Below are 12,569 nucleotides of genomic sequence, written 5' to 3'. Positions count from 1 at the left end.
ATGAATCTCCACTACCAGTTAGCCATTCTCAAGGCAAGTAGTTCCTCCATCTCGAATTACTTTCACAAATTCACTACACTAGTTGATACTTTAGCTACTGCTGATCAACCTCTCAATGAGTTTGAGTTGGTCTCTTTTTTGGTTGCTGGACTTGGATCACAATACGACTCCTTCGTGACCTCTTTGACTACTCGAGTTGATCCAATCTTCTTGGAAGATCTCTATGGCCATATGCTTGCACATGAACTCAGCATGGAACATTACCAAACCTCAACTAATCTTACCCTGGGTAGTGCTAATACTGCCTCTCACTCTCATGGGTTTTGTGGTGGTCGTTCTGGTCATGCTTCTAGTTCTAGTCCTACTGGTCATGGTTTTGGCTGCTCAAATCGTGGTAGGAGCTATGGTCTAGGTCCTACTAGTCCGTCTGATTTTGAGCCTGTTTGTCAAGTTTGTAATAAGGTTGGTCATACTGCCTTAAGCTGCCATCATTGGTATGATGAGTCTTACGAACGTGACCCATCTCCTATGCAAGCTTATTGCACTGGGCCATCTCAGTCCAACACTTTGAATTGGTACCCAGATATCGGTGCTATCCATCACTTGACTTCAGATCTCTCCAATCCGCCTCGTTTGTTTTCAGAGATGAGATAAGATAAGATGAAATCTTTTGAGATATATGTGTTTGTTTTCAGATATGAGATAAGATTAGTTTGATTTTATTATAGTTAGTAATATGATGGGACCTACAAGTACTCGTAGTACTTTTTATAGTATTTTATTTGTTTATTTATTTACCAATTCTGTAATTTTTTTTTGCTGCTTCCTTTTTTTTTTAACCATTTGGAATTTTTTTTTTGTTGCCTCCTTTGTTTATTTATTTACAAATGGTACAATTTTTTTTTTTTTTTGCTACTTCCTTTTTTATTTTTTATTGAGAGAAACCATTTAGTCAATTGTTTTGTTTTTTTTTTTTCTGATTCCTTTGTTTATTTATTTATCAATGATGCATTCTTTTTTGCTGCTTTTTTTTTTACTGAGAGAAACCATTTGGTCAATTGTTTTTTTTTTGCTGCTCTCTCTCTCTCTCTCTCTCTCTCTCTCTCTCTCTCTCTCTCCCCTTTTAAGAGAAACCATTTGGTAATTTTTTTTTTGCTACTTCCTTTATTTATTTACCTTATGTGTAAATATTTTTTCTTTTAATCAAATATTTTGCTGCACATTTGGTACAATTTTTACTTTTTTTTGCAGTATGTATTCATGTCAATATATTGTTTATTTAAAATATATTATTGAAGGGAACATTATTGAAATAAGGTGAGATCTGAGGAGATGAAAACTTGAGAAGAAACTTGAGATCTCTTGAGATAAAAACTGATATATCAAAATGTGTGTTTATTTTTATAAAATTGCTAAAATTTGAAGTTTTCAAAGTTTTAGTTTTTAGTCGCGAAAGCAAATGGGGCCTATCATCGCTAAGGAATATATTGGCCCAGATCAGATCTACGTTGTTAATGGCATTGGTTTAACCATCAAAGACAATGACGCCTCTAAGCTTTCTACTCCTACTATTTCTTTTCTACTTCATGTCCTTTATGTGCCACAAATTACAAAGAATTTACTCTTTGTTAAAAAATTTACTGCAACCACTAACATTTTCTTTGAATTTCATCCCTCTTGTATTTTTGTAAAGGATCGAGCAACATGGTAAACTCTATTGCATGGAACGAGTAAGAATGGCTTTATCCCTTTTCTATTTCCAATAAAACTTCTACTAGATCTACTATTGTTGGAGAATGACCGCTTCCTCAATGGCATTCTTGGATGGGTCATCTAGCCTTTAAGATTGTTCTTCATGTCTTATCGCAATTTTCTCTTGTAGTAGTCTTGTCTAAGTCTAGTCTATCATGTCCTGCATGTCTTAGCTCTAAAAGTCATTAATTACCATTTTTTGAGTCATGTAATCATGCCTTGACATCACTTGACTTAATTTATAGTGATATTTGGAGCCTGTCTCCTATTATTTCACATAATGGTTTCCAATATTACGTTACCTTTCTAGATTCGTACAATCGATACACATGGTTCAATCCCATATCTTGCAAAGGTGATGTTCTTAATATTTTTTTGCAAATTATAGCCCCATGTAGAACAACAATTTAATTGCAAAATTAAAACTGTTTAGTCTGACTAGGGTTGTGAATTTCGCCCATAGTCATCTTGCCCTCACCCTCACCAACAAAATGGTGGTATTGAATGTAAACACTTCAATATTCTTGAAACTGGTTTGGCTCTTTTAAATCATAGTCATCTTTCCCTTGACTATTGGGATGATACGTTTGACACTGCCTATTATTTAATCAATCACATGCCATCACTAGTCTCTCACAACAATTCTCCCTTGAAACATCTCTTTCACAGCGACCCTAATTATTCCTTCCTTCGTGTATTTGGTTGTGCCTGTTGGCCCAACCTACAACCATATAATCACAACAAATTATAGCCTTGGTCTATTCGTTGTGTCTTCCTTTGGTATAGCCAAAATCATAAAGGCTATGTGGGTAGTGCTACTATGCCCACTTAATTTGCCCACTTGGTGTGACCTCTAGTGCAAATTGTTTTTTCCTTTTTATTTCAAACATTTTTTCAACATGTTTAAACATTTTACCAATACACTAATAGTCATTTCTTTAACAAGTAAGTAAAAAACATATTAAAAATAAAATACAATGCATGAGTGGTCAAATTGAGGGGGCATAGTATCATTTTCCTAAAGGCTATAAATGTCTCAACCCCCATACTGAAAAAATTATCATTTCAAGAGATGTTTTTTAGGAGTCAATATTTCCATTTCAGCTTGGGTCATCCTCATCCACTCAAATGCACCAACAACCCCACTCGGCCCAATGTCCTTCTTTGTACCCTTTGTAATTCCCATACTATGACCCAACTGTCACTAGTCTCGTGTAGTAGTAGAGCCCATGCCCAGGTCAACCCATTCACAAGATCCAAGCATTAGCACCCAAGCCCACCAAACTCACACGCCTCCTTCTTCCTCCCCCCCCCCCCCCCCCCCCCCGCCCCGGTCCCTTTTGCACCTAAATCCTCACCCTCATCTCCATCGAATGCTTCCCCAACCTCGAACCCCTCGAACACCTCCTACACTCAACCACCACCAAATACTCTATCATCCCAATAGCCCATGATCACCTGATTAAAAAACAACATCACCAAACCCAAAACCCACAGCAATGATACCGTTAGATACCCCCTTCCTAAAGCCCTCCTTGTTGAAACTGAACCTATCATAATTGAATCAACTTGCTATACCACTATGGTCAAGCATCCTCAATGGAGAAATGCCCTAAATCAAGAGTTTAATGCCCTACTAAAAAATGGCACCTGGGTTCTAGTTCCTTCCATTGATGCCCAAAATATTGTTGGTTCAAAATGGGTCTATTGGATAAAAAGGAAAGTGAATGGAGATGTGAAACGCTGTAAGGCATGTTTGGTAGCCAAGGGCTATCTTCAACAATTTGGTGTTCATTTCTCAAACACCTACAGTCCAGTGATTAAACCCACAATGGTAAGAACAATCTTGTCTAGTGCTATTTCTTCAAGTTGGAAGATTCAGAAAATTGATGTGCGTAATGTTTTTTTAAATGGTACACACCTCAGGGGTATGTTCACCCAAGATTTTCAAACCATGTCTGGAAATTACAAAAAACATTGTATGTCCTAAAACAAGCCCTAAGGGCCTGGTTTTCATGCCTAAGCAATCGTCTATTGGACTTAGTTTTCCATGATTTACGGTCTGACACTTCTTTGTTCATTCATACCTCATCCAACTTCACAATGTATATACTTATTTATGTCAATGACAATTTGATCACTTGTTCACAAAAGCATGCCATGATGACTTGTTAAATACTTTGCATTGTGACTTTGCAATCAAAGACATAGGCAGTCTAAATTTTTTCTTGGGTATTGACGCTATTACTTCTCAAGGACAGCTCACATGATCTCAACATCGTTATATTATGGATATAATCAAAAAGACAAAAAAATCATGAGGCCAAACCCAGTAGCACTCCCGTGGCTACCTCCACCAATCTTTGTGCCTTTGATAGTGAGGATTTCAATGACCCACTCTATTTCTTAGCACCGTTGGAGCCTTACAATACTTGTTAGTCACTTGGCCAGACATAGCAATCACAGTCAACAAGTTATCTCCGTTCATGGACAAACCCAAACTGTCTCAATGGCAATCTGCAAAGCGTCTACTTCGTTATTTAAAATAGACAATCAACTGTAGCCTCTCCATTTACAAGTCAACAAATACCACTCTACAAGCATTTTTAAATATTGATTGGGTAGGTTCTTGTAATGATAGATGCTCAACAGGGGGTTTTTGTTTGTTCTTAGGGCTGAATCTCATCTCATGGAGTTGCAAAAAACAAGCTACACTGACAGAATCACAAAATCATCTCCAAATCTGCCTCAAATCACCACCAACTTGATTTTAGGACAACATGATTTTAGGACTTAGCAAAATACATAGTTACCATATACACAATTGTTACCATACATAGCATAGTCATTGTTTCTATTTATTTGTAAGTTCCTTCTCTTTAAAACATAGCAGTAAAGAGAAAAGTTTGATTCTTATATTTTTTTTAGGATGGTATCAGCCTAATCGATCCCCCCTCTTCTGCCACCAAGGCTGGCTCTTCCTCAACCTCCTCAAATCAGCCTGTCTCCACCCCTTATCTCCTTCATACTTATGATTCCCTAAGTCTCATTCTAGTTTCTATTCTCCTCAATGGAGATAATTTCACCAAATGGCAGAAGGCTATAACCCGCACCCTCAATACCAAAAAGAAATTGTCTTTTGTTGATGGCACACTTTAATCACCAGATCCTACCTCCTCAGACTATGCTCAATAGAATCAAACCAAAGATACGGTTCTTACCAAGATCCTCAATTCTATCAACCCTGAATCTATCACAGTAAGCATGAAATCTCCTCCCTGCAACAAACTACAAGTTCTATCCTTGAGTACTATAACCAAATTAAACAAATTTGGGATCAACTCAATCATTTACAGAACATACAAGAAAAACAGGCTTTTGCGACCAATTTATAGCAACGAAAAGACTATTAGCAACCAATTTTGGTTGCTAATAGTCTTTTCGTTGCTATAAATTGGTCGCAAAAGCCTGTTTTTCTTGTAGTCGAACAACCATGATCTTAAACAATTGCAACAACAAGCTAAAGATTAATGTGTTTTTCAATTTTTACTTAGACTTAATGAATCTTTTGCTCCTTTCCAAACCCAGATCCTAGCCATAGAAGCTCTCCCTTCCATCTCCAAAGTTTTATCTATTTTATTTCAGGACGAACAATACTACCTCTTACACCTACAACCACCATTGTATGATCCTCTAGCTTTGGTAGCATGGTCCACTGCTGGCTTGAAACCACCCTTCAAGTGAATGGAATGTGGCAAGGAGGGCTACCTTTGTAACCATTGCTGGAGGATCATTGGCTACTCCCCTGGTTGCAAACCTTGCACTAAGCCCCACCCTTCCCTTCTTGGGAAACCACCAATGGTTGGAAATCAAGCTTCTGCATCTCTCTCCACCTTGAGCCCAATCCCTGGGTTGTTGTTAGATCTATATAAGAAACTCATGGCTATGCTCACTCCCTCCACATCCTCATCCCATTTCGTCGATAACATTTCCTCAGCCTCTATTTCATTTGATCCACACTACGATTGGGTAGTCGATAGCGGCACCAGTGACCACATGTCTCATTGTCCAGCCTCTTTTTATGATCTCAGGAGCCCACCTTTAGAGAGACTGGTTTGGCTACCCGCAGGCCACACCATCTCCATTGAAGCAATCGGCACTTGCATTCTTTCACCCACCCTCACTTTACAAAATGTCCTTTATATCCTTTAGTTTTCTTTAATTTGTTATCCATCCCTCAACTCAACACTAATAATTCTCGTGTTGTCTCACTGTCCTCTACTGCTTGTCTATTTCAAGACCCACACTCGACGAGGCTGATTGGAGCGGGTGATTTTTGTAATGGGCTCTTCATGTATCGGCCCAATCCCATCCTAGCACTCTTTGTGCAATCTACTGCTAATAAAACCCTGTGGCACCAATGCCTAGGTCACCCTTCTTGCTTCACCATTTCTAGTATTTTTAATAATCCTTGTGTTTTTCTAATTGTGATATTTGTGATTGTTCTAAGCACACCAGACGACCTTTTTCTTCTCTTGCTAATAAAAGTAATTTTTCTTTTAATTGTATTTTTTGTGATATTTGGGGAGGTTATCATACATGTTCCATATGTGGGCCTCATTATTTTCACATGATAGTTGATGATTTTTCCCGTACTACTTGGATATATCTTATACATTATAGATCTGAAGCCTACACCCATGTCATGCATTTTTTGCTCTCGTTCGAAATCAATTCAATACTACTATTAAAATCATTCAAACTAATAATGGATAACAACTTCTCTCCCACAAATTTCAAACCCACCTTCATGATCATGGCATCATTCATGAACGTACCTATATTGAAACTCCACAACAAAATGTTGTTGCGGAATGTAAACCCCGGCACCTTGTAAATATTGCTCACAATCTCCGTTTTCAAACCCATTTACCTTTAAAATTTTAGGGTGACTGTGTTATCACTACTGCATATCTCATCAACTATACTCCAAGTTGTATCCTCCAAAATAAATCCCCTTTTGAAATCCTCTTCACTAAACCACCCACTTTTGACCATCTTCATATGTTTGGTTGTCTTTATTATACCCAAACTCTCCATGCTCATGGTGATAAGTTCACCCCTCGTGCTTCCAAATGTGTCTTCCTAGGCTACCCTTGCACTCACAAAGCTTACAAACTCTACAATCTTGACACCCAAGCCATTTTCTACTCCCGCAACGTCAGCTTCCATGAACAATAATTTCTTTTTCAATACATCTCTGGCTCTCCTCTTCCCCCTCCACCCATCCTTCCCGTTCCTATCCCTGAACTTATTTTACCACAAACCTCTCCTCCCCCTTCTTCACATAGTACTCCCAAATTTTCACCTACTACAGCTCCACCTCCCTCTCTTCATCCTTGCCGCACAACTACTTATGCTGCCTATCTTCAAGACTGTTTGCCCAACTTTTCCCACGGAGCCCATGACAACCTTACCCACTGCACAGACCTCAGGTAATGCCCACCCTTTATCTGCTTTTCTTTCCTATTCACGTTTCTCACCTTTTCACCTTACCTTATTGACTGGTCTCACTACTTTTGTTGAACCTTCATTTTACTTTGATGCTCTTCCTCATTCTCATTGGCGAGAGGCCATGGCTATTGATATCCGTGCCCTTGAGGACAATTCGACTTGAACATGTGAACCACTCCCTCATGATAAGAAGCCTATTGGTTGTAAATGGGTATTCAAAACTAAGCTCAAAGTGGACGGCTCCAGTGCACGCTATAAGGCACGACTCATAGCCAAGGGCTACATTCAGGTTGAAGGCCTCGACTACCATGAGACCTTAGCCCCCGTTGCAATTGTCCTGCTTGTTGGCTGTTGCTACTACAAAACAATGGATTATTCATCAACTTGATATCAACAATGCTTTCTTACATGGTGACCTTAATGAAGCAGTATACATGACCCCACCACCTAGATATTGCATCAAGGGGGAGACTCATGCCTGCCACCTCCAAAAATCTCTTTATGGCCTCAAACAAGCCTCCCGTAACTAGTTTTTTAAACTAACCACTGCCCTTCTTGATGTAGGCTTTCATTAGTCTCAAGTGGATCATTCTTTATTAACTTTGTCACTCCTACTGGCATCACTCTTGTTCTGGTCTATGTTGATGTTATCCTGGTTGCTGGTAATGACATCTCTTAGATCAAGGTCTTCAAAAGTGTCCTATCCACACACTTCAAAACTAGAGATCTCGGTTCGTTGAAATATTTCCTTAGACTTGGAGTTGCTCGCTCACCAAAAGGCATCTTTCTCAATCAATGTAAGTATGCTCTTGATATCCTTTCTGATAGTGGCTACCATGGTGCACAGATCTCTCATTTTCTCATGGAACAAAATTTGAAACTCATCAATCATGATGGCGATCTCCTCCCCGATCCTTGTGTCTAATTGCCGGCTTGTTGGACATCTCATCTACCTAACCATCACACGCCCTGATATTGTCTATGTATTGAATATTCTTAGCCAATTTATGCATGCACCTAGAATCCCCCACATGACTGCTACCACTTGTGTTCTTCCTTACATCAAAGGTGCACAATCTAGGACAAGGAATCTTCTTCTCATCTTCTAGTGGAGTCCATGTCACCGCCTGCATTAATTCTGGTTGGGCCAATTACCCTACCACTCTCCGTTCAACCACAAGATATTTCATTCGGTTAGGTTCAAGTCCTATCTCCTGGTGTACAAAAAAACAAGCTACAGTGGCTCACTCTTTTACCAAAGCAGAATATCGCACCATTGCTATCACCACCTGTGAACTCATATGGTTAAAGCAACTTCTCACTGATCTTGGTATTCATCTTGACCCATCACTTGACATTGTGACAATCAACCAGCTCTCTACATTGCTCACAATCCCGTGTTCCATGAGTGCACCAAACATATTGAAATTGATTGTCACATCATTCGTGATAAGATTTGCTCAGGTCTTCTTACAACTATTCATACCTCTTCTCACGACGAAGTTGGGCATTATGAACCACCATGTGCCAACTTAGGCCGGGACCTTTTTTACCATTTTTTACGTAAGTTGGGCATTATGAACCACCATGTGCCAACTTAAGGGGGAGCATTGACAGAATCACAAAATCAGCTCCAAATCTACCTCAAATCACCACCAACTTGGTTTTAGAACAACATGATTTTAGGACTTAGCAAAATACATAGTTACCATATACACAATTGTTACCATACATAGGATAGTCGTTGTTTCTATTTGTTTGTAAGTTCCTTCTCTGTAAAACATAGCAGTAAAGAGAAAAGTTTGATTCTTGTATTTTTCTAATGCTACAGTTGCTCGGTCAAGCACTGAAGCGGAGTGTAAATCACTCGCCAAAAGAGCCGTTGAACTCCAATGACTTCAATCATTACTGCAGAAACTTGGCTTTGGAGCTTCAACACCTCCTATCTTCTGGTGTGACAACATAGAAGCAATATATTTATCAGGAAATCCAGTTTTTCAAGCTCATACAACGCATGTAGAAATTGATTTTCACTCTGTGAGGGATATGGTCGCCAATAAGCTTATTTATGCCAATTTTTTATCCTCCAAGCCCCTATCTTCATCTAGGTTTGCAACATTTCATTCCAAGTTCAATGTATTTCCACTTCATTGGACTTGTGGGAGTGTGTTAAGGATAAGGATGCTGTAGAAGCTGGATGAGTATAGAAGTTCAATTCCATCAGAGTTTGTTATTTAGATTAGAGTTTGTTCTGTTATCAATTACTATCTTAGAGTTTGTTTGAGCTCTACTACTACATTGTTTGTACCAAACATTTTCTCTATTAATAAGATAGTCAACACGTACTGGTAGGTGTGATTGATATTTTCCTACACAGTCCACAACGATAGCTCTTCTCATATTCAAGACTGATCTAGTAGGGATACTCACTCAAGCCAAAATAGCTCCTTGAGTGCGCCCGTTGGGGTCTTCGACCTCACACTACAACAAAAATAGGTTTTAGTGACAGATGAAACTGTCACAAGAAATGCAAAAAACGTCACGAAATATATTTGGTGACGGTTTCTGACCGTCACCACAACTATCATGTAATGTGCATCACGAATTACATTTGGTGACAGTTTACTATACAAGCGTCACTAAAATTTTTTTTAGTGACGGTTGGAGATGTGCCGTTTGAAATAACGTTCGAACGTATTATTTTCTGTGACGGTTAGAATCTGTCACAGAATATAACGTTCGAACGTAAAATTATACGTTTGAACGTAAAAAAGACGAGCTGACATCCGAACGAGAAAAGGTAACATTTGTTGATTATAGTTCGGACGTATAATGTAAACGTTCGAACGTTTATACGTGCGAAAGTTACGTTCGAATCTTGAATCCAACGAAAATGAAATAATGTCTGAACGTTTGTATGATGACGTTCGGACGTTAATTTGAATGTTAAGAGAGTAGAGTTCGAACGTAAAGTGTACGTTCGGATGTTTGGAACGTTAAACTTTTTTGACATTCGAACGTTTTTTTAAATTGGGTTTAAATGTTCGAACGTTTTGTTACTATTTTGTATGGTTACGTTCGAACGTATTTTTGAATGTTTAATACTGTTGAAACGTATTTTTTTACATTCGAACGTACATATCAGAAATGCTAAACTCATCCACTTAATAAACAAACCAATTGTTTCACATTATAGTACATATTTCACAACCAATATTGTTTGAAACTGTTTTCAAATTAGATGTTAAAAACGTAATACAGAAATAAAATTCATTTCTTTTTCTTTCCTCGCCCAGCACGATTCTGTTGCAATGACATAACACGCTCCATTTGCAGCATCATCTCCCGCTGCACTTGCTCTTGGACCTCACTACGGATTCTTTCCTCATGTTCTCTTTGTTGGTCCTGCAAACGCGTCTCTAAATGAGACTGTCGCTCTAAGAGGGACTCCAACTCTTGCTGTCTAGACCTCATATACTCATTCTCGCGTCGTGCAGCTTCTAAATCTTTGGTAAGATTATTAATTTGTGATGTCAATGAGGTTGAGGAAGATGAACCGGAATGCTTGAAAGATCGTCCCAAACCTCTTGCCATACTAGAGTTGGGCCCAAGCACCTGTGAAAAAATGTCCAAGTCACTAGGAGAGGAATCCCCAGAAGCTGACTGCATCTCCATCATTTTTCCCTGCAGTTTGAAAGATCAAAACACACAATAAGTAACATATTAAAAGAAATACAAATAAAAAATAATTTAATCACATGTTACATAATTTATTCAACAAAAGAAACACCGCTTACATAATTAATTGCAGTTGCAGGATCCATCCACTCACTATGCTCATTAGTGTGAGCAGCAGCATAGACATGAATGAGGGAAAAGTTTTCAGGATCATCACGTTTCTAAGAAAATGACATTAGCAAATTGAAAAAGACAGTATTAGTACTTATATAAAAGAATAATAAGAAAAAATATGAATTATTGCGTTTATTAATTACCATTTTTTCAGCAAGACGATGGAATGATCTTGAACCAGCACGATGGTGAATAGTCAGAGCAGATCTATTATTTGTATTTGTAGAACTTAAGTGCTACAAAAATAATTCTCACGTTAATTGTAATATATGTACATACATATAATATAAACAACAAATATAAATGTAAATAATTATAGAAAATAAATCTAGAATACCTGATATTCTGGAGAGGCAAAAAGATGACAACACTTTATCCAGTCGTCTAATTTCATCTGCTGGAAAGGGGACTGTGCAGCCTCTTCAAACGTCTCAAATTTCTTGAAATGGTCATGACATCGTCCCTTGTGACGTCGGAATAGTGTAGCCATTAACTCATTCACAGTTCTCAAATCCTCGCTACGACCAAAGTCGAGGTCAAATTCATCCTAATTATAAATTAATTACGTTAAAAATATAATAAACTAATGTAGGTGAAAAAAATGATATAATAAGTAAACTCACTAGCACACGACTCCGAATGTGTTCCTTAATCTCATTCGGCACATCTCTCCAGGAGCGCACATAAAATGGAGCGTAAGCTTGAATTACTGTGCCAATATAGGAGGAAAGCGCTGCTGCACTATCATTCACTCCTGCAGTGGAATTATCAGGAATTGTGATTTTCAATTTACCATGCCTTCGATTTTTCTCAAGTGAGATGCCGCGTGTATAGCCACGACCGCGACGAGCCAATTGTTCATCAACTAATAGATGATAGTATAATTTTGAAGGTTATATATATTATTTATTGAAGCAAACATCTTCAAGTATATATAGTATTAACGTAAACATTCTTTACCGGTAGGTGTCGACTGTGCATCGTTCTCTGTAATGTTAACTTCATCTTCGGGAACAGACTCCTCAGGTGGGGAGTCCTCAATGGGTTCAGGACTTGGACTCGGTGGAGGAGGCACATTTCTTCTTTGTTTTTTTGGCGGCATACTTGGAAATGATTATATATAACAAAAAAATATTATTAGAATAAATTTATATTTATTATAAAATTCAATAATGGCTGTATATGAATAAACTTTTTAGTACTTTTAGTCTTCATCTTCGGATGTATTTTCCATGTTTGTTTCAGAATCTCTCTGTATAACATCTTCGTCATCATCATCAAGCTCTTGTTCGTCATCCTTATCCACTTCCCCCCCGGATTCTTGTTCGTCTTCTTCTTCTGACTCTTCTTCTGTACTTTTCTCACTTTCTTCAATTTAGTGATAATTTAATGAAGACGGGTCGAGATGGATGAGTGGGACGTCATCTCTACATAAGGGGAGCAACTCGAGT

The 12,569-nt window shown here is 38.2% G+C and overlaps 1 protein-coding gene across 1 annotated transcript; it reads left to right on the top strand.

Moving 5' to 3' along the window:
• On the top strand, positions 1 to 7,945 carry LOC122278667. The gene is made up of 2 exons (XM_043088852.1): positions 1 to 575; positions 7,831 to 7,945. The coding sequence occupies exons 1-2, from the start codon at positions 1 to 3 to the stop codon at positions 7,943 to 7,945; spliced, it is 690 nt and encodes a 229-aa protein (XP_042944786.1).
• The last annotated feature ends 4,624 nt before the right edge of the window (positions 7,946 to 12,569 follow it).

Source organism: Carya illinoinensis, chromosome 10 (genome assembly GCF_018687715.1).
Source record: "Carya illinoinensis cultivar Pawnee chromosome 10, C.illinoinensisPawnee_v1, whole genome shotgun sequence".
NCBI classification, from domain to species: domain Eukaryota; kingdom Viridiplantae; phylum Streptophyta; class Magnoliopsida; order Fagales; family Juglandaceae; genus Carya; species Carya illinoinensis.
Note: the sequence above shows the minus strand (reverse complement) of the source record. Positions and strands in the feature narration are given on the sequence as shown.

Coding starts and splice junctions, on each gene's coding strand:
- LOC122278667 (XM_043088852.1), top strand. CDS start 1: ATGAATCTCCACTACCAGTTAGCCATTCTCAAGGCAAGTAGTTCCTCC. Junction 576..7,830: donor CAGTCCAACACTTTGAATTG/GTACCCAGATAT, acceptor TTCTTGATGTAG/GCTTTCATTAGTCTCAAGTG.